This window comes from Panthera onca, chromosome A2, assembly GCF_046562875.1.
Source record: "Panthera onca isolate mPanOnc1 chromosome A2, mPanOnc1 haplotype 2, whole genome shotgun sequence".
In the NCBI taxonomy this organism is placed as follows: domain Eukaryota; kingdom Metazoa; phylum Chordata; class Mammalia; order Carnivora; family Felidae; genus Panthera; species Panthera onca.
The window spans coordinates 80,452,980-80,476,596 of NC_138340.1; the positions used below are offsets into that span (position 1 = coordinate 80,452,980).

At 36.4% G+C, this 23,617-nt stretch overlaps 1 protein-coding gene across 3 annotated transcripts in view; it reads left to right on the top strand.

Moving 5' to 3' along the window:
* ORC5 (origin recognition complex subunit 5) overlaps positions 1-21,837 on the top strand; it is an 85,303-nt gene extending 63,466 nt beyond the window's left edge. The window contains exons 13-14 of one of the 3 annotated variants that reach the window (XM_060628465.3): positions 11,593-11,705; positions 21,042-21,837. In XM_060628465.3, coding sequence (XP_060484448.2) covers positions 11,593-11,705; positions 21,042-21,087 — 159 coding nt within the window. In that variant the 3' untranslated portion in view covers positions 21,088-21,837. Of the gene's footprint in view, positions 1-11,592; positions 11,706-13,511; positions 13,594-21,041 lie in introns of those variants that run through there. The other 2 variants (XM_078442542.1, XM_078442543.2) reach the window with 2 other exon arrangements.
* Positions 21,838-23,617: the final 1,780 nt, after the last annotated feature.

Here is a 23,617-nt window from a genome sequence, read left to right on the forward strand (position 1 = left end):
TTAATGTTTATCCTAACTTAATTTTTTCAACTGTTACATGTTTTGTATGATTTAGTGTCATAAATTTTTCTGTAAATGATCTTTAATCCACAAATGTGTAAGAAATTTTGCATTGGGATACCGTTTTTAACATTACCTAATTTTAGATTTTAAGAAATCATGCAATTTCCCCACCTTAAATTATCTTTTAAAAATTAAACCTTAAGGGGCTCCTGGGTGGCTTAGTTCGTTGAGCGTCTGACTTTGGCCCAGGCCCTGATCCCGCGCTTCATGGGTTCCAGCCCCGCTTTGGGCTCTGTGCCGATGGCTCAGAGCCTGGAGCCTGTTTCAGATTCTGTGTCTCCCTTTCTGTCTCTCTGCCCCTCCCCCACTCTGTCTCCCGAAACAAATTAAAAAATAAATAAAAATTAAAATTAAACCTTAAAAGCAATGATTTTATATCTAATATAATGTGCAGTCTGATTTATGGAAAGTTAACATTTCATTAGGTTAATAAAGTCCACTTAATATTTTACTTTGGTGAATCACACCCCTCACATCTGATCATTTGTTCACATGTTTGTTGAATAGTAATTCCCAAGGCTGTTACCTGTATCCCTAGGGCAGGACACTTGCCTATGTGGACATATTTCTTTATCCTTTCTGCTACAGTTTCATTAAGGTCTTTGTTTTGTCTGTAGTGGTTTTCCCGCTGGGTTTCTAACTTATGGCATATTCACAGGACCTCCTTCCAGGGTGTAATGCTTCTAGAGTTATCATTTTACTCCTCTCTTCCATAAAGCTTTCTTGAGTCTATCCCAACAAAGTGACCTCTTCCCTGGGTACTGTAGCTCCCTTTTGGGGGTAGTGTAAGAAATCTGGGCTTTAGATTCAGATGGTATTCAAATTCAGTGGTGCTCTTATAACTGTTAGCTCAGTGACCTTGAACATTTACCTCTTTGAAGTTGTTTCCTCATCTGGAAAAAGAGGTTTATGTATAGTACCTAACTCATGGTGGGATTGTTGTGAGGACTGAAGAAATTAAAGTGCCTACCACAGTGTCTGTATTTATAATCTATCAATGCTGTATCTGATCTGTAGAGCTGGGACTCAGTAGTAGGTTCCAGTCCCCATATCACTAATTACCCATGGTATCTAATATTAACCAGTCCCATGGCTCTCCCCCACCCACCCTCAAGTTTTGTCCATATTCCCTGCTAGATCCTGAAGGAAGAAAGGAATGCCAGGTTACATATGTGTCATTCTCAGGAATTTGGAAGGACTCTAGAAGAAAAGATAAAAGTATTGACTGGGGTCTTTAGTACAGTAGTTAATACTCTTGGCAGACCACCTTGTAATATTCATCAGCACCCAAAGTGAGGCATTATTTTGGCTAAACATTTTTAATATGTTAAAGATTCTTAAGACTTAATATGTTAAAATTCTTAATATGTTAAAGATGCTTAATTTAAAATTTATTTTTGGAACTCTGAAATGTTTTTTTGTAAATCTCCAGCATGGTATAGGTGTTGTATTCTTTTTCACTGGGACTTTTAGAGTAAATAATTTCGAAACATCTGCTAAAGTGCTTCAACATATTTGTTTGGGGTGACTGACCAGGGACTGATAATGTCATTCATCCTTTTATGATGTCTGTTTTCTCATCCGTAAAATGAGGCATTGATCTCCAAAGTTTTCAGTACTGATGGATTAGCTCAGAATTTTATTTTATAGTCATTTTTATATTGAAACATTTTAGTTTTTAATAAGTTTGAAACATTTGGTTTTTATAGCCCCCACGTAACTGAAAAACCTTCACAGTTTTAAGATATAGAAATAAAAAGTAAAATTTGGGAAAATGTAAATCCCAACCTGGGATTTGCATAATAATAGTTTTGCTGTTATAATTTTATGTTCTAGAGAAATAAGTTGTACAAGCCACAGGTTTATAGCAACTTTGTGAGGACTTTATGGGCCCAGAGCATGAAACCAGCAGCTTTAAATCCTTTGTTGCTGAACCACAAGTCGTACCTAATCATCTAGCTTTCAATAAGAAAATCTGTAATCTATATGCTTTTTAAAATCAACACAGACTCACCACAGCACCATATCAATGTTGAAATAATTAACATCTCTTACTTGCCCATTTTAAGCAATATTTTATCAAGTTGGTTTAAATCTCTGTAAATATGAGTCAAAAACTGTTTTTATTTCTCTAAGTAGATACCTAGCTTCGTAGGTACTTAAACATTTTGAGAACAGATTTATTCAGGCAATTTATAAAGTCTTTCTCAAAGCTCTCTATATATTGTGTATTTTATCAGTGTATTTATGTATGTATATGTGTTTTTATTGAGGTATAATTGACTACAACATTATCTTAGTCTCAGGTGTGGAACACAATGAATTGAGATTTGCATATATTGTGAAATCACTACAGTAAGTCTAGTTAACACTTTTCACCATACATAGTCATAATTTTTTTCTTGTGTATTTATTTTATTGAATCTTCTATATGTATTTTTTTGGAGGTAATTGGGTTATTGTAGATTTGCATGTAATTGTGAGAAATAAAATGGAATCTCTTCTCCTGTGTGCCCTTTATTCAGTTTCCCCCCAAGGTAACATCTTACAGAATTATAGTACCACAACCAGGAGGTTGACATTGATACAATCCACTGATCTTATTCAAATGTCCCACTTTTACAAATATTTATTTTTGTGTATATCTGTGCATACTTGCTTATGTGAAATTTTATCCCATGTGTAGGTTTGTATATCCACCACCACAGTCAAGATACAGACCAGTGACATCACTCCAAAGACCCCTATTTTATAACCACACCTACCTCCTTCCTCCCCCCTCTACCAATCCCTGGCAACCACTAATCAAGAATTTTTAGAAACAGAATTATATAGTATACTGTTTTGAGATTGGCTTTTTTCACTCAGCATAATTAACTCTTTTGAGATTCATCCAAGTTTTTGCATGTATCATAGTTCATTTTTTTTCTTCATGCTGAGAGGTAGTCCATGATAGGGATGTACCACACTTTAACCATTCACTCATTGAGGGACATGTGGGCTCTTTTCCATTCTTTGTTTTGTTTTGTATAGTATAGTTTTGGTTTTGGCTATTACAAATAAAGCTACTGTGAACATTCACGTACAGGTTTTTGTATGAACATGGAATTCTCTGGGATAAATGCCCAGTGGTGCAATTGCTGATAATCTAATAATTGCATGTTTAGTTTTATAAGTGATATCAGTGTTTTACCACTTCCAGTGAAGCATGGTAACCTTACTTCCAGTTAGACCCCTTTTCTTTCTCCCTTTTAAAATATTACTGTCTTGAGTATCAGGTTGGTGGAATAATTTTTAATCAGAGATGATATAGAACACTCACAAGGAGATGGTCTATTTGATTTATCGTATTTCTGCTCTTTCCATTGTTTTGTCTTATTTCTTGATGCCCAAGGTTCCTTCTTTTATCGTTTCCTTTTTTTGTTTAAAGAACTTACTTTAACCATGATTTAAAGGCAGGTCTGCTAGTGACAGATTCTTTAGTTTTCCCTCATATGAGAAGCTCTTTATTTCCACTTTATTCATGAAGGATAGTTTTTTGAGACATAGAACTCATAATTACCAGTTTTGTGGTGGTAGGATTCCTGTTCCAGTCAGGGAAGAATAGACCTGCCTGGGTAGCTTTCTGTTCTGGATTGGGAATTACGGGGTGCTAGGCCTGGGTTACTTTGTGCTTTTGGGTGGGGAGTCATAGGACTCCCTGCTTTTATATTGTTCCTCTAGTTCTGGGCCCATAAGCAGTCTGCGTTCCCCTTTGCACCTTTCAGAATCCTCCTTTGCTTGCTTCTTATTGTTTCCAGGGTGGATAGTTGTCCAGGGAAAGATAGTAAATATGAATCGATGCCATCTTGTCTGGACCAGAAGTTCTCCTGTATTTTTATTTTTTTATCTTTTCTTTCCAGCCCTACTTTCTAGGCTCTTTGTTAGTATTTGTTTATAAAGTATATTCAATGGTAGGGGCACCTGTATGGCTCAGTCAGTTAAGCATCTGACTCTTGGTTTCGACTCAGGTCATGATCTCTTGGTTCATGGGTTCAAACCCCTTGTTAGTCTCTGCACTGACAGCATGGGACCTGCTTGGGATTCTCCCCTTCTCTGCCCCTCCCCTGCTTGTGCTAACTCACTCTCTCTCTCAAAATAAATAAACTTTAAAATATATATATATATATATATGTATATATATATACATATATATATATACATATATGTATATATATATACATATATGTATATATATATATATATTCAAAGGTAATTGCAAAGTTGAGTTGCATGAGAAGCCTACTGTAAATTAGTGCTAAGTTTTTTTTTCAGTATCTTCAAATATATTTTACCATTATTATTTAGAAAGTTTGTCTCCAATAAAGATTAAATTCTTTTAAGACATTAATTTTATTCACCGCAGTATATTTCAGTTTATTCTTTGCTAGAAACAGAGCCTTACCCAGAATCACTTCCTGCATTTGGGGCGTTAACAATGGGAATGATTCTAACAACAGGATTGGTTGCTGCAACAGATAGGAAAGACTCTGGTCCCATCTCTACCTTATGCATGCACGTGCATACACACAAAACTGAGACACTGTAATGCATCTGGTCCCGAGTGCCTTCACTGTCTAGACTTCTGCCATATTCCCACCAGCCATATCAAACCACAGGTATTAATGCCAACCTGGAGGTACGATTTCACTATGTTGTCACGAGCATTTAAACTTGTGCAGGGAAGTAAATCAGTTTTTTCTGTGGTCCTGTTTATCTTTGAATGCACAGTACCTAGAGCAAGTCCTCAAGAGTTTTGTGAATATACAATTAGAAACAAATATTAGATAATTTTTAAGAATTGGCTAGTGGAGAGGAAGGTGGATATTCTTGAACTTTATGTATAGAAATAATTTTCCAAAGTTTCATATGCTTTTTCCTACAAGTTTTCATTTAGGTATAAGTTCATATGTTTAAGATTCAAAATGTTCACCCCACAAGTTAATCTTTGTACATGATTTTTGTCAGTTTTACTCTAGTAATATTTTAATAAACTGGCAGAGTACTTTTAAATTGTTGGTACATTTGTACACTGCTTTATTTAATGTTCTCTTAAACTCTGTGTGTCTGTTCTTTTTGTTCATATGATAAGGTTACAGAATAAAAAAATCTCTGAAATTAGTAATTTTTAATTTAAAAAAATCACATCCTAATTTAATTGCTTTATTTTGGTTTTGGATTTTTTTGTGTATTAGTTTTTCCTGAATCCTACCTTCCCCTCCTCCCAAAGTTGAGCAGTCATCTTATTAACAGTTTGGAAATACCTTTTGACTGATACATCTTAAAGTGATACTGTTTCCTTTGCACAATTTACATGATTATCCATGGAATTCTGGTAATGATTTTCAGGGGCTCTCTGGTTCAATTTACTGCCTTTGGAAATTTGTTGTAACTAATGTGATAAAAGTAATAAAAGCGTAGGCTATCCGAAAATATTCTTGAAATTCTAACTTAAATAGATTAAAGACAGATTTTTGTGTTTCTTTTGAAAAAATGCATAAGAGTAATTTAGCATACAATTTGAGTTCAAGGATTAAGTATATGAGGGTATTTGAATCATATGAAAGTAGAAGTTATAAGAAATATAAGGAGATGCCACTGGAAGAAAAAGGTAATTAATGTTTTTTTCTATTTTAAAAATACTAAAAAAAACCTGTGTTTAATAATAAGGAAGATTAATGTGTGAGTTTCAAATGGCTATTACTAACCTACTTTAGCAAATGAATCCCTTACAGAAAAATAGAAAAGATTGAAGTTAATGAATATATTTTGCTACAAGAAACTATGTTAACTCTTCTATATATCCATAAAATTTCAGGCCCTTTCTCATCATGATTCCTACCTGCTTCCAAAATAGGAAGGATAACAAGTTTGCCTTGGTGTTCAGTAATACTTACCCCATCCCTTCATAGTAAAGATCTCAAGTAACTCATCTCATAAGAGATACGAGCACGCAGGGCCTGCATGTTCTCATTATTAAGTGAACCTTTCTTTAAACTGCTTTTAAAATCAGGTTTTATTTGTGTTGATATACCTTTGTGTTTCTTTTTAGTGTTTGATGTATCTCATTCTGTCCTTTGACTTTTCACTTTTCCATATTCTTCTGTTTTAGAAGTATCTCTCCCAAACAGTAGATAGTTGGATTTATTTTTTTCAGTCAGTCTTTGTTTTTTATTTGCAGCAGTTAGCTTACTTATGATTACTAATGTAATTTTGTTTATATCTATGATTTTATACTTTCTATTTCACCTACCTATTTTTGTTTCTTATTTTCTTTTGGATTATTTTTATAATTCAGTTTTTCCTCTTTACTAATGTAGAAGTACATACTCTTGTTTTTATTCTCTTAGTTGTTATTCTAAAAATTATAACATTCATACTTATTGAAGTCAAAATTTAGTAAGTACTTTTACTTTTCTCAGATACCACGGGACCTTAGAACATTTTAACTTCATTTTCGATACTCCCAATTTACATATTACTGGTATTGTGCACTTTACTCTTATTTTTATTAATTAATTACTTCTCAAGTTTATATGTTTTGAGAGAGAGCATGAGCAGGGAAGGGGCAGAGAGAGAGGAAGGGAGAGAATCCCACACGGGTTCCGCACTGTCAGCACAGAGCCCAGCTCAGGTCCTGATCCCATGAACTGCAAGTTCATGACCTAAGCCAAAATCAAGAAGTGGACACTCAACTGACTGAGCCACCCAGAAGCCCTGATCTTATTTTTCTCTCCATAATGCATTATTATCATTTCTGCAGGCAAATTCATTTAGATTTACCATCATATTTTCTATTCTCTTTATTCTTCATTCCCTCTTGCATTTCAGACCTTTTGATGGGATCACTTCCCTTCACCTGGAGGTATGTTTTAGGAATTTCCTTAAGTAGGGATCTTTTGGTAGTAAACGTTTGGTTCTGGTTGGAACTGTGTTTAATTCATCTTCAATATTAAAAGATTTTTTTCTGGGTGTACAGTTCTGAGTTATTTTCCACCATGTATTGAAGATACCTTTTCACTGTTGTATGGTTTTCATCGTTCTTAAGAAATCTGTAGGTCCAACTGCCACTTGTTGGAAGATACTGTGTTTTCTTCTCTAAGTTTATTTTATTTCTTTTGAGAGAGAGAAAGAAAGCAAGAGAGAGGCAGAGAGAATCCCAAGCCTGAGGGGCTCAGTCTCATAAACTGTGAGATCACGACCTGAGCCAAAATCAAGAGTCAGATGCTCAACTTACTGAGCCACCCAGGCGCCCCTTCTTTTCTAGTTACTTTTAAGAACTCCTCTTATCTTCTGTGTGCTACGCTTTCACGATGATGTATCTAGGTATGGATTTGTTTTGATTTCTCCTTCTTTGGATTTATTTAACTCTTTAATTCTGTGCTTTAGTGTTTTTTCATCTCCTCAAATGAATTTCCATCCATTATCTCTTCAGATATTATTTGTGCCCCATTTTGTCCAACTCTGTTTTCCTTCTAGATCTTTGATTAGGGGTATGGCCTTTGTCTTCTCTATTTTTTAACCTCTTTCATATTTTCCCTCTTTGTATCTCTTTAGTCTGCATTTTGGGTAATTTCTTCAGAACTGTTCTCACATTCCTTAATTTTCCTCTACATCTGGCCATATAATTTTTAATTGGTTATGTTTTTAATCTGCAGGTAATTTTAAATTTTATGTTTTCTAAACAAGTTAAGCATGGTATATTTTTCAGTAAGCTATAGGAAATTCAGTGTTTTTAAATAATAGTGTGTTTTAACTAAATGAATGGGCTGTTAGAAAATAAACTCATTTAATTTGAAGTTGAAAAATAATGCTGATAGGTAGTAACAATATAAATAATACCTCATATTACCGAATACTGTGTCCCAGGCCCTGTGCTAAGTGCTTTACACATGGCCTCATTTGATCGGCATATCACTATTTCACGCATTTTTAACAACCAACTTAATCATTTTTGTTTCAATGAACTTAATTCCTAAACTAGGTAAGTGGAAACTCTTATCTTTTGTAAAAATGTTGAATGACATGATTTGTTTTTTTTACCTTTCATTAACTTTATTCATATGCATATAAAATATTACTAAGAAAATCATAACTGAACTGTGATCACAGCTAAGAGAGCTAACGTCTAATGAGTTGTATTAGACTGTTACCTCATCCAGTGAAGATATAAGGAAAAGTAAAACTGATTCAAGGCAGAAAGCACTTACATGCTTTTCAGAGGTTTTGGAGTTGTAGTTAGGAAACCTAAATCCTAGCCATTTGAGTTTCTGGTACCATCCAGTCATTATCACTTTGGGCAAGTCAGTGAGCATCTCTATTTCCACATTGGTTAAATCAATCATCTGAACCTAACAGTTTTCTGATGCAGGGGTTGGCAGACGTTTTCAGTAAAGAGCCACATTGTAAATATTTTAGGTTTTGCAGGCAAGGAGGCAAAATGGAGGCTATATCATGTAGGTACTTATGCATGAGAGAAGACTTTTATCTCATTCCATCTTGTTTGCCTGGCGTGAAGTCAGTACATTTTGTGGGTATGTTTTGTGCTCACTTGCCATCGACTGGAGACATTTTGAGGACAAAGAGAGAAGAGGCCTGGCAGCCTGGACAGGCAGGGTGACAACTGTGGTCAGTTCCATTCTTTGTCACAGTGACATTCAAGTCCCTGTGCACTCTTCTTTCCTCCTGGAGAACCCAGTTGTCTCAACAAATGTCAAGGGATTGCTTAGTATACAGACCATATCCTGTGATTTCCAGAAACCACCCCCCCCCCAAAAAAAAACCCCAAATTTAAAAATACTGGAAAAACTTCATGAGCTGGAAATTAAAGAAGAATTCTGGGGTGCCTGTGTGGCTCATTTGGTTAAGCGTATGACTCTTGGTTTGGGCTCAGGTCATGATCTCACAAATGCTGACAGTGCCGAGCCTGCTTGGGATTCTTCTCTCCAACTCCTCCTCTCTCACTCTCTTTCTCTCAATAAAATAAAATAAGCATTAAAAAAAAAAAAGAATTCTAAAATAGCTTTGGAGCTAAAGAAGAAATCAAAACAAATTAGAATTGGAGTATATAACTACTTTCAAGATAGTAGAACAAACAATAGAACGGAAGAGTATTATAATTTAGTGCAATAAAAGACAAGAAAGACACAGAAGAACAAATAGAAGGGTAGACGCTCTGTCGGTTAAGCGTGACTTTGGCTCAGGTCATGATCTCACGGTTTGTGAATTCAAGCCCCGCGCTGCGCTTGCTGTTCTCAGCACAGACCCTGCTTTGGATCTCCTGTCCCCATCTCTCCCTCCCCCGCTTGTGCTCGCTCTCTTAAAAATAAATAAAACATTTAAAAAGTTAAAAAATTTTTTGAAAAGAAAAAAGAAACGTTGACATACAGTGGTAGAAAGAAAAATTTTAGAACATCATTACAATAAAGGCAAATGAGCAAGGTAAAGACTGTCAGACTGGCTATAAAAAAAAATTGCACTACATGTTGTTTACATGAGAACTATCTAAAACTAAGAAAATTAAAATTTTGCAGGGTGCCTGGGTGGCTCAGTTGGTTAAGTATACAGTTTTTGATTTCAGCTTAGGTCATGATCTCATGGTTTGTGAGCTTGAGCCCTGTATCCGGCTCCGCACTGTCAGAAGGATTCTCCTTCTCTCCCTTTCTCTCTGCCCCTCCTCTGCTCACGTTCTGTCTCTCAAAATAAATAAACTTTAAAGAAAAAGAAAATAACAAATTTGAAAGGAAGATGGTATAAAAGGAAAACATTATCACCTAAAAGAATGTTGATATAGGTATATTAATATTAGAAAAAAATACACTGTAGGTCAAGACGTTACTGAAGAAAGCGACCATTAGATAATAATGAAAAGGTTTAATTTGCCAACAAAACAGTGATTTTTAAGTGTATGCATTTAGTAACAGGTTCAAAAACATAGAGCAAAAACTAACAACTACAAAAAGGACAAACTCCTCAAAATGGGAGAATTTTAATTCCTTTTGTAAATTTTGATAGATGAAATAGGTAAAAAATGGAGTATGTAAGATTTCAGCCATGTAAATAAGCTTGATCTAATAGACTTGTAAAACAGTGTATAACAGCTGCAGAATATAGAACTCTTTCAACACAGAGAACATTGATAAAAAAGATTTCAAGACTTAACCTAATTTGTGATATTGAATTAGAAATTAAAGTCTTAACTTTTTGAGTGCAGAGCTTCATATTTGGATATATTAACACAAAGTGTTTTTCTAATTAGCAAAAATTTTTCGTATTTGCTAAATATAGAATTTTCTGTATATAAAATACTGTGGTATCTACCATCTGTTCATTTTTTAATTTGCTAATAAAGCAATGACAGCTGACTGAACACTTCCTAACACTTTTCTCCTAAAAATTGTAATGGGAGGAGACTCCAGTCTGTATGGTGTAGTAGGATGAGCAGGGACTCTAGATTTGAATTCTTGCTAAGCTGCCCACCAGCTCTAGGATCTGGGGCAAGTTACTTACCACCTCTAAGGCTCATCACTAAGTGAGTGTAACAGTGTCCACCTTCTAAGGTTATGAGGAATAAATGAGATACTGTGTATAGAATACTTGGTACCAAGCAAATCATTACTGCTATTACTGTTTTTAATCACTCATGGAATGTTTACCAAGCATCTGTAAAGTTTTAGTCTCAAATTAAGTATTTTTAATTCCTAAGACTTGTCACTAGGTATTACAGGTTTTAAAAAACTCTTATCCCTTCAGTTGCCATGAAGCAAGTCTCCAAATCTTTTCTTGTTGCCATTGCTGATCTCTTCTCCTATTGTCCAGGAGATGAGGAGAAGAAATAGGGAGAAGAGAATGGGCTGCTCAAAGAATTTCACCTCTTGAATCAGCTTTCTTTCTTGGATTTTATCATACTTAATACTTTTGTTGGCCTTACAAATGTGACATTGTCTTATATTTTGATTTGACCTGTCAGAACGCATTTTTGTTTCCACCAGCACTAATCCTTCTGGTATTTTTCTGACTACCCAATTGGTGATCAGTTTTAAAGTAAGACTAAGCCTAGGCCTGAAGGATGTATTTATCTCTCATTTAACCAGCTACCGCACTCTAAAAAAGGCCCACATCCATATTGTAACTGCTCAATTCTCAAGGCAGTACAGATTTGGTATTCTGAGATATTAAGATAGAAACCCCATAAAATTCTGAGTAGAGGAAGAATGTGCTTTATTAGTATATTTTAAAGGTTAGCAATTGTGTGAGTCATTAATGAAACAAAGCTGTCTCTAATGGAATCCTTAAAGCTTATTGTTAGTTTAACCAGGACTTTAAGTATATGTACAAATATCTGTATACAAATTCAAAGTTATATTCTTTGCAGATTTTCTTATGAATTCAGTTATATATCTTTACCACAGGAGCTGTAAAATGTTTTAGAAATGAGGTCATCATGTAATCCCATTAAAACATCTCATAAAAATGTTTTCTTATTTTTAGATTACCTCTCTAGTGACCCTTCAGCTATTAACCCTGGTTGGTCACGACGATCAGCTTGATGGACCAAAATACAAATGCACTGTATCTCTAGATTTCATCAGAGCTATTGCTAGGTAAGCATAGAATCATCATTAATGTAAAATGTCTTGAATTATGTAAATGATACACTAAATATAAAAATTAATGTTCTTCCTAATGTAATGTCATTAGTCATTTAAGCAAGAGAAGATCATTTAAGTGCCAAGAATGAAAAAGTTTCACTGTACGATGAACCCTCTTATCAAATTTACAAATGACACAAAATTGGGAAAATTAGCTAATATATTAGATGGCAAAAAGGAAGATTCTGAGAGACCTTACCAGACTGGAATAATGGTCCCATAGCAGCTATGTAGGATTTAATGGACAACTGACTCCAAAAAAACCTCAAATGTACTAAAACAGGGTGGGAGAGACCTGGCTTAAGTCCTGAGCATTTTAGCTGGTGTCTCATTCAAGGGAGGTAATAGGTCTCCTGTGCATTGCCATAGGCAGAACAAATCTGTTGTGCTGTCCTGTGCTTGGCGTTTTAAGAGGGGCTTTGACAAGTGGGAGGTGCCGGTGTTGCGGGGAGAGGGCAGGAGGAGAGTGGTGGAGTGAGACACCATGTCTCATCCCTAAGGGATGAGAGAAAAGCCTTAGGAAAGATTTGGTAACCGTCTCAAGTATTTCACAGCCTTTCATGTACAAATGGATGAAACTAATTATGAGTACTTCTAGAATTTTAGAAGTTCTAGGGAAGAAAGTATGTCTGTCAAAATGAGAGCTTCTCAGTGGCATCTAACGCTGTGGACCACTCTCTTTTTTAAAACTCTGTTTTCTTAGAGCCCATGATTCCAGTCTTCTGGTTTTCCTCTTTATTCTTTGGTTGTGTTTTCTAAGGCTTTTTTGCCAGTTTATCCTTTCCACCTGACCTTTAAATCTAGCTGGTCCTTGAGGCTAGGCTCTTTTCTCTTTTCATATTGTACTTCTTCCTTAAGCAATTTTGGCTATACCCATGACTTAACCATCTCTATATTAATAACTCCCCAGTTTTTAAAGGCCAGACCTTTTTTTCTGATATTCTTGACCTTTATTGGATGTTTCTCAGCTCTATCAATATATTTCCAAAACTGAACTCAGGAATTCTAACCTCTACTTCTGCCTACCAACAAAAAGGAATGTTCCACTTTCCTCCAGGATTCCCTATTTCAGTGGTTAGCACTGTAGTCTGCCACATGGTGCTGGCCTGAGACCTGGGAGTCATTCTTGACTTTTCTCTCTCCCACACTCCCAGCATCCAAGCATTAGTCCTATTGATTACCAAGTCCCTCCTATATATCTCAGATTCATTCACATACACTATTTGTTACCTCTCTAGACCAAGCCACTATCATCTTTTCTCTAGTAGCCTCCTAATTGGTCTTCTGTCTACTCTTATCCCCTTAGAATTTGTTGTCCACACTATAGCCAGAATGATCTTATAAAAATATGTCATCCTCCTACTTAAAAGTCTTCAGCGTATCTTTTTGAATTAGTGTTTTTGTTTTCTTTGGGTAAATACTGCATAGTGCAATTAGTGGATCATATAGTATTTCTATTTTTAATTTTTTGAGGAATCCCTGTACTGTTTTCCATAGTGGCCGCACCAATTTACCTTCCTACCAACAATGTTTGAGGATTCCCTTTTCTCCAAATCCTTGTCAACACTTGTTACTTCTTGTATTTTTGATACTAGCCGTTCTGACCAGTGTGAGGTGATACCTCATTGTGGTTTTGATTTGCGTTTCTCTGATGATTAGTTGAGCATCTTTTCACGTGTCTGTTGGCCATCTACATGTTTTCTTTGGAAAAGTGTTCAGATCCTCTGCTCATTTTTAAATCTCTTTTCATCTTTCTAGAAAAATCCATCTTTTAATCCTCTGCCTACTTTTTAATTGGATTGGATATTTTTTTGGTGTTGAATGATGTAAGTTCTTTATATATTTTGGATATTAATTCCTTATGAAAAAATCTAATTAGAAAAGATATATGCACCACTATGCTTATTGCAGCATTATTTTCAATAGCCAGGGTATGGAGGCAGCCCAAGTGTCCATCAATAGATGAATGGATAAAGGTGTGGTACATATATGCAATGTGATATTACTCAGTCATAAAAAAAGACGAGTTCTTGCCATTTGCAATAACATGGATGGATCTAGAGAGTATAATGCTAAGTGAAATAAGTTAGGCAGAGAAAGACAAATACCATATAATTTTACTTATGTGTGGAATCTAAAAAAGAAACACTTTAAACAAATTTTTTTAATGTTTATTTTTGAGAGAGAGAGAGAGACAGATTGCAAATGGGGGAAGGGCAGAGAGAGAGGGAGATACAGAATCCAAAGCAGGCTCCAGGCTATCAGTACAGAACCCGATGTGGGGCTTGAACCTACAAACTGCGAGATCAAGACCTGAGCCCAAGTCAGACGCTTAACCAACTGAGCCACCCAGGCATCCCTAAAAAACAAACTCTTAAATACAGACAACAAATAGGTGGTGGCCAGAGGGAAGTGGGAAGGGGATGAAGAAGTAAAAGCTTCTAGTTACAAAGTAAATAATTCATGGAGATGAAAAATAACAGGAAATATAGTCAATAAGATGGCAGTAATGTTTGGTGACGGATGGTGACCTCACTTGTGTGAGCACTGAGTCACGTATAGAATTGTTGAATCAATATGTCTCGTACTCCTGAAACTAATATAACATTGTACATCAATTATACTTAAAAAAAAAAAAAGTCTTCAATAATTTCCCATGACTCTTAGGATCAAAAAAAAAACAGGAATCTTTAAAGTAGCCTACAAGACCCCAAGTGATCTGGCCCCTGCCACATCACTTTGTTGCCCAGGCCACATCTAGTACAAACACTGCTCTTGGTATTTGCACTTTAACCCAGCTGGCTTTTTTTTAATTCTTCATATTCACCATTCTACTTCCCATCTTTGCAAATGCAGCACTTTCCAACTCCTCCACTCCTTTATCTAGCTAACTGGAGCTTAACCTTTAATGTCATTTTAAATGAAAAGTGTTCTTAAACCACCATCATCCCTCCCCCCCCACCCCCCCCACACTATACAGGTAAACTGGTCTCATTCTTTTCTTCTGTTACTTATCATAGTTTTAATTAAGTAATTAATTCAATAATTAGATTTTATCTTTCTTTCTACCATATAAGTCCACAAAGCTCAAAGCAGAGACTGTATGTCAATCGCTGCCTTACCTCACACTTAAACACGATGCTTTAAAGTTAGTATGTGCAAAATATATAAATAGTACATATTTTCCTATAATGATTAGCAGTAAAACTTCTGATGAAAAGGAACCATTGTGGGCTTGTGTTTGGGGGAAGCAACAAGAAGGGGGCTAAAGAGACCGTTTCATTCCAAACTGAGGTATGGTGGAGAAAAGAGATGGCAAGGATAGTTACCAAAGAAGAGGTAGGTGTGTCTGTTGCCGACACCTGTGGTAGAGAATGAATTATTAGATCAGAGGACACAACCTAAATGTTCAAAACAAGAGAATGGATCGCTAATTTATTGTATGTTCTCATTTTTGAAAAGTACTGTGCAGTTATTAAAAATCATACTTTTTTTTTTTTTTTTTTAATTTTTTTTTTAACATTCATTTATTTTTGAGAGAGAAAGCGACAGAGCATGAGCAGGGGTAGGGGCAGAGAGAGAGAGAGGGAGACACAGAATCTGAAACAGGCTCCAGGCTCTGAGCTGTCAGCACAGAGCCCGATGCGGGGCCTGAACTCGTGGACCATGAGATCATGACCAGAGCTGAAGTCGGACGCCTAACCGACTGAGCCACTCAGGCGCCCCTAAAAATCATACTTTTGAAGTTTGGTAAAAACATAAAAGTACTCTTGATACAGGCTTAAGTGAATAAAGCCATTATATATGGAGTTATATACACAAGAAAAGTAGGAAAACCTAAAGGAAGAGAGTAATGGTCAAAACTGGCAATTGCTGCCAGGAAATCAAACATCTGTTTTAATGATAAAACAGTCATTTGTAACTTTATTGGGAACACTTACAGGACTACAGTGGGTTAGAAGTCAGAGATTATAGTATTTAGAAGAAAATTGATGCAGCAAATAGAATGCTTTTAATTCATTTGTTCATTTAACATTTATTATGTTGCCCATTATAATCACTGTGCTAGGCTTTGGGGGATATAGCAACAAGTATAACAGATATAACCTATCCTCATTAGCCTGTATTCCAGTTTATTTTTGTTTGTTTTTTGTTTTTTTGTTAGGATTTTTATCTACTAAAGGGGTTGTGAAGTTGTGAGAGGGGTATTATTATTTAAATATTTGAATATATTTAAATGCTTATGGGAAAGGGGTGATAGAGGAGAATCAGTGATACGAGAAACAGAGATTAAAGCCTCAAGTCCTTGAAATGGTTTATCAACATGACATTTAGAAACGAGTTGAAAGAAATAGCTCTGGATGAGCTGGATGAGGGAACTCTTCTTGTGTTATAACATGAAGAAAAAGTGGATTCAGATGGAGCTGAGTTTGGAATTTGGTGGCAAGAAGTTGAGGGTATTCTTGTGTCGTCTTTTTTGCCTGTAAAGAAGGAGGCAAATTTGAGACCAAGGACAGAAGTAATAGCAGTCTGAGAGGAACATGGGTATTTGAAATAACTGCTGTGGGGAATGGAAGAAAGCGCTGCCAGGAAAAGCAACTTGCTGGGAGTATTGAGGGCCTATTTAAGGTTCCTGACCTTGAATTTACAGTGGTACCAGTCTGTGAAACTTGTGATCCTCTCCAGTAGCATTCCATATGTCCCTGGTAATGAGACAGCAAAGGGACATTATTGAAATCACAGAGGATTGGGGTTTTGCCAGGTGAATTTGGTGGATGCTAGCAAGTGAGTACTTAAAGTAAAATAACCATGGAGTCTGAGCTAGGAAGGGAAGGAAGGAAGTGAAGCCAGTAGAGGGCCAGTAGTTCAGTGCCTAGAATGTAAGACTCATGAAGTATTTGTAGATCAGGAGAAAGTGAAGGGGCTTGTGACCTGTTTCAAGGTGTTCCAGATAGCTTAAAGAAAGAGCTTGGGGACCAGAGGATAGAATGCCTGAATTTATGTTTTTAGAGGTGGAATAATATTTCTGAGTGTGATCATAAGAGTAGAAAAGAATGTCATTGGGGTGCCTGGGTGGCTCAGTTGGTTCAGTGTCCAACTTCGGCTCAGGTCATGATCTCACAGTTCCTGAGTTCGAACTCTGCATTGGACTCTGTGCTGACCACTCAGAGCCTGGACCTTGCTTTGGATTCTGTGTCTCCCTCTCTCTCTGCCCCTCCCCAGATCGTGTTCTGTCTCTGTCAAAAATAAACAGATAGTAAAAAAAATTTTTTTTAAAAAGAAAATGCCATTGAAGGTAAGTAAGACAGGTGTGCAGTGAAGTCACTAAGGCTGATACAGATCTTGGGATGGAGAGGAGGACTGAACTGGGTGCTATAGTTTTCAGTGACTAAGAGATAGTGGCAGGGCGATACAAGGTGGTGAGTGGAATGATCTGAGTCTCAGAGGAGCAGAGCTTTTGGTACCAGGACACCAACCCCACCGAAGAGGACATTGGAAAGAACTGAAGAAGAGGCAAGGTCCTTCAGGGGGAGCCACATTTAAACCCAGAAGAGAAAAAACATACATGGGAGAGACAGAAGACATAGAGAACTTTATTGACCAAGGAACAGTGAGAAAGTTTGGACAGAGAAGCAGTTGGAGGCTTTAAAGAAGTACAAAATATGGAGGTAGTATATGGGCAAAGACAGCTGATGAGAAGCTTATTAATTATTGTCCTTAGGATGTTCTTAATGTGAATGGTAGTTTTAAGTTTCTTTCTTACATAGTCCTTGGGAAGACAATACAAGATAACAAGATTGAAACTTAAAGTTGTCTGGTTGCAAGTTATCAGAAGAACCAAACTAAAAAATCAAACTGCCCACAAAAGTAAAAGGAAATAAAATAGCATCCCATGAGAAAAAAACATATTTCAGGGTAGTAAAAGAATCAACAAAGTGAAATAAAAGGATAAAGGGAAAATTAAATCTTTAGACATATGCCATGTAACTAACTTGTATTAGAATATTCTGAATTCCGATTTAAGAATTAATACTCCTAGGAAAAAAAGAGGACAACTAAGAAACAGGCTCTTAACCATAGAAAACAAACTGATGGGTACCAAAGGGGAGAAGGTGGAAGAGATGGGAGAAATAGCGATGGGGATAAAGGAGGGCACTTGTGTTGAGCACTGAGTGTTGTGTATAAGAGTTGAATCACCGGAAACTAATATTATACTCTATGTTAACTAACTGGAATTTAAATAAAAACTTGGAAAAAAAGGAATTGATTACCCCTAGGCAAATTGTCACTAACATATTGTCATAAACATATTATTTATGTTTATCCTGTTTTTTTCTGTATGCTTACTTTAGAAAATAATTCATTTCTGGGGTGCCTGGGTGGCTCAGTTGGTTGAGCGTCTGACTTCAGTTCAGGTCATGATCTCACAGTTGGTGAGTTTGAGCCCCGCGTCAGGCTCACTACTGTCAGCCTGTCATCCTCTCTTTGCCCCTCCCCTGTTTTCTCTCTCTCTCTCTCTCTCTCTCTCTCTCTCTCTCAAAAAATAAATAAAAAACACTTAAAAAATAAAAAAGAGCAAGTATCTCTTGTACCTGTACAAAACTATCCAAAATCTTAAAATCATATTTATATGAATTTGATTTATATAAATTTCACGGCATCTGAAGCCATGAAAAGCCAGAGAAAGTATGTATAAAGTACATAACACTCTTTGTAAGTTAAAGCATTCTTTACAGCAAATTGTGTCTCCAAGTCCTGTAACTTGGAACGTGTGACATAAGTTTTGATGTCCTTGTAGTTATTCTTTCACATTCTGCCACTAGAATAAGGTATGTGGGGTCAGTAACCAAGTCACCTATTTACATTGGAGGATGGAGAGATGATGGAGAAAGACATTTATACATCTTGGGCATTAAGTGTTTCTTTTTCCTTCTAAGACTAAACATTTTTTTAAATGTTTATTTTGAGAGAGCATGAGCAAGGGAGGGGCAGGAAGAGAGGAGACAGAGAATCCCAAGCAGGCTCGCACTGTCAGTGCAGAGCCCTATGTGGGACACGGTCTCATCAACTGTGAGATCATGACCTGAGTCGAAATCAAGAGTCAAATCGAAATCAAGTGAATTAACTGACTGAGCCACCAGGCTCAGTAAATGTGTCTTAGAGGAATGATCTTATATATTCAATTCCTGAGTAATTTACTGCCTTGAAAAAGTCCAAAAATCTTAAGGGTGTCATTCAGTTTGCTTGAGTACTTCCCAGTGACAAAGCAAAGAAATGGGCTGTAGTGAAGCTTTTATAAATGGATACAGTCAGGTAGTGTAGTGTTTTTAAGTCAGTCCATTCGTTCTAGCAAAGAAAACTTTTCCACAAATTATGCTAAAGTTATACAACTAGATTGAGTAAAATAAAGGAGTCCTGCCACTAATGAATCACTGTATTTCATTTGTTTGCGTTTTCTTCTGGTCCTAGTCCATTATACAGATGCTTGTCCTAAGCGGTCAGTGCTGAGTTGCAATTCTGTCCTCCTTTTCCCTCTTAGTGTTTGTAGGTATGTCTTCATATTGGTTGTTTTGTATGACAGTCCCATATTTTATCACATAATACCCTCTAATCCTGTAGTTTTAAATTTTAAATGTTTTAATCTTGGCTTCTTCTAAATCTCGTTTCCCACTCAATGTCAAAAAACCCAAAAGCCCAAAACAATAAAACTTAAGATTAAATCCACTTTACCTTGTCACTTTAGGTTTGTAACATTAAGACTCAAAGTTACTGTGGGGATAAATGCCTGGAGAAACGAACAATTCCCCTTCCCTTTTTGCCTATGGTTTGAAATAGCCTTTTATATCTGTTTCCTTCTAAGATCCTCTAAAAAGGATCTGATTTTCGACCAGCATGATTTATATATATTTTTTGACAGTTTTGTCCAACTGGAAGTTTGTACTTTTTGTCATTTGGGGGGAAAAAAAAGGTTAGCGTTACGCTGTTGCCAGTAAATTTGGGAAGTCCTGGAATTGAGCAGAAGAAAAACATAAAAATAATATAGAGTATGATATAATATCCATACAATTTGTGTCTTTATGCCTGAGATTTTTTTTTTAATTTTAGTAACTACTTTTAGTTGTTTAATTACTGTTAATGATAACAGGATTGTCCTGGCATTGTTTTTATACCATTTGGAAAGGTTTAGTATTCTTCAGAGGAACTATTGTAATGAAACAATTAAGGTATTCTTTGGTCCTACGTTAGGTGCCACAATAGCCATAGCGTCTCATTTGAGCTATTTTTAAATGTGTTTTCATAAGCAGCATTCGCAGTTCCCCATTCCAAATTTCAAACAACATTTGATATGTCAGTCATTTGCTTAGAAACTTTTTTAGAAAGTGTATTACAAAATGATAGACAAAAACATTAATTGATGATGGTTTAATAAATAAGAGCATGTAATTACTGAATCTTTAAAAGGCTGTTCTCACATGGATGATTATTTTTGCAGAATTGAATACTTTAAAGCTTTAATTTTATACTTACTGCTAGATCATTATATCTAATTATTTTGACCATTTATTCAAATAATAAACCTCCAAGTCTGAATATTTATGGTGAAGAATGAGTTTGGAGAAAGGAAAATAATTATATGTCTCTGTCCCTCTGCTATTTTATTCTGCCTGCCATCAGAGTACAAAAATATACATTCACATCGTCTGTTTGTTGTACCATATTCTTGGATCATACAGATTTAGTTACAATACGCACGCAGGTCACCCAGTGTTGAAAGACTGAAAAGAATGAAAACTACAAATGAGGACAGATCAGCTATGCATTATGTAATGATAAAACAGGTGTTTTGGAAGATAAACAGTGTTCAGAAGCAGAGAAGATTTAAATACTTTTGCATCTCTAATTACTTTATTCTGGTTTTTAGACAAAAAGAAGATAGCTTTCAAGTGAAATCTAAACTTTCTCTAGGATAATTGAAATAAAGAATGTTGGATAGTTCTAACTTTGTTTCCTTTTTTTTTTTTTTCCCAGAAAAGCAAACTTTATGCATGGGTCGGGGTGGTGGGGGGGGGGGGTGGTGCAGAAAGGAAAGTTTTTAAAGAAACCTCGTTCCTAGTGACGTTTTATAAAATGAATACCATTCCTATCGGGGTGCTTTTCATAGCACTATAGGATTGGTTAGCGTTAGTTGTGAATAATTTTGCATGTGCTTCCCAGAATCGTACATAACAAAGCTGAGCAGTCTAGGGGGTGAGGATACTAACATATATTATCTATTTTTGTTTATAGGACGGTGAACTTTGACATAATAAAATACTTGTATGATTTCTTGTGAAAACAAGCTTCAAAGCCATATGGACACTGTGACAATGACTAAGCCAAGCTGTGTTCATCCAACTACTTAGCTGGCCAGGGAGAGGAGTTCTTTGGCTCTATTGGATTTGTCCAGACAGGTGCTGGCCCAGCATGGAATCTGATGAAAATACTCTGATTGGTCTGGGTGGATGTGAGCAGAAGACTATTTACCAGGGACCCTGGAGTATTTGGAAGCAACGTGTTAATTATAAACAGCAGGGTTTGAGCACAATCTGTTCTACTCTTAATGATGTTATCTTAACACTGAAATTGCCTGAAACCCATTTACTTAGGACTACATTTTGCTCTGTGAACTATCCCCTGCGCTTTGAACGTGCCAGCAGCCCTTGTATATAAGCCCAGTCTTTTCACTTCCTCTCCACAGGAGCCTCTGCAGTTGCTTGCCAAAGCAGATTTTCCTAAGGCCACCGTTTTAAAAGATCATAGTTGCAAAATATAATAAATAGAAGGTTTTTTTTTTTAAATCCAAGCTTGTATATGCTTAGCCTTCACCCTGATTTTCTTAAAAGGCCCAAGGTAGTTTGATCAGATATAGGCCAATTTTCCATCCCCAAGCCTGCTTGATAACTGCAGTCTGCTCGTGTGGGGTTTTTCTGGTCACTCTTGCAATTAACCACCCAACCTAGCTTTTTAATCCGTGTTTTCTTTCTTAAATAACTGGACTTTAAGAGTTCCACAATAAAAGTTTTCCTGTTATATCAGTTATGAACCTTGGGTCTGATTTTATTGTCGGTTCATATTTTGAAGAAGCTTTCTGTTAGCAGTTGAATACTTGAAAATTGTTCTGAGCAGATTTAAAGTGCTTGATTACAGAGTCCAGTTTACATTTCAAGGGCATTTTATTCTTTCCTTCCTTTTTTGAAGAAAAATTCTCAAAATAGTCACTGCCAGATAGGAAACCTCTTCATGTGGTTACTGCCTGCCACTTTCTGGATCCAAGAAAGCAAGCAGTTCTGTTCTTGCATTTGTTTGGAGGTAATAAGAGGGAGAGAAGGAATGGACTTCCTGTTTGCCTCCCAAAGGATAACATCCACCTTACCTGAGATGTCCCACAGAAGGTGGTGAAATTTTGTGTTCCGGAAGATGTTTGGAGAAACCAGGACCAGGGGAGAGCCATGTGCATTGCAACTTCAGGCTTAGGTTTCCTGCACAAAGAAATCCATGTATCATTGAAGTAGAAATCAGCTTGGGTAGCTGATTCAAGGAGGAGCAGTGGTGGGAGTTTTCAGCCCCTCATAGTTTACTGTAAAGTGGCAGGCCTGCAATACAGTCTTCTTGGATAGGCTGGGCCCAATCTGCATTTCGAGGGAAGAATTCTGGAATGTCAGAGGGAGAAGAAATTATCAAATAGGGAACTGCTGTGAAGGACGGAAAGGAGGCAGAATACACTTAGAGGAATGTAAGTGACTCTGCCTCCTCCTCACTGCTGGCCACCTGTCCCGCAGCATCTTGCCTGTCCTGTACCTGCCCCACACAGTTCTACCGGCCCCACAGGAGGCTTCCCTGAAGAAGACCTTGTAACCAGTTTCCCTGCTCCTGACTGGACCATAAGACCTTCTCTGTTTATAATTGAGTTTCTAATGGCTTGCTAAATGACTCACTAACTAATTTGATTAATTTATTTAAATGGAGGCTAACAGAGCTTAATATGGATATTAGCATTTTAACAAGGGTCATCTGCAAATGAATTGTGTAATTGGATGATAGGAATCTCCAATTACAGGAAGGAGTCTAATGATGAGAATTAGGCTGGCTGGTGGGCCAGATATTTCCATGAAGAAAGGAGGTGCTTTGAGAATGGGAATCGGTGCAGCCACTGTGGAAAACAATGTGGAGTTTCCTCAACAAATTAAAAATAGAACCAGCATATGATCCAACAATTCTACTTCTGAGTATTAATCTGAAGAAAATGAAAACTAATTTGAAAAGATCTATGCACCCCAATGTTCACTGCAGCATTGTTTAAAATAGCCAGGATATGGAACAACCTAAGTGTCTATCGATGGATGAATGAAGAAGATGTGGTACATACATGTGATGGAATACTACTTTGTCATAAAAAGGATGAAATCTTGTTATTGCAGCTATGCAGATGGACCTTGAGGGTGTTATGCTAAGTGAAAAAAGTTAGAGCAAGACAAATACTCTATGATTTTTTTATATGTGAAATGAAAACACTAAAATGAAACCGAACTCCTAGATACAGAGAGCAGACTGGTGGCCAGATGGGAAGGGCATTGGTGGGGGCGGGGGGTTGTGAAATGGGTGAAGGGAGTCAAGAAGTACAAACTTCCAGTTGTTAAATAAGTCATGGAGATAAAATGTACAGTATGGCAACTTCAGTCAATAACCTTGTGTTGCATATTTGATACTTGCTAAGAGAGTAAATCGTAAAAGTTCTCATCACAAAAAATACAACTTTTTTCAACCCTAATTTTAATATACACTATAAACATCTTAATTTCTAACGCCAAATATGATAAAACATA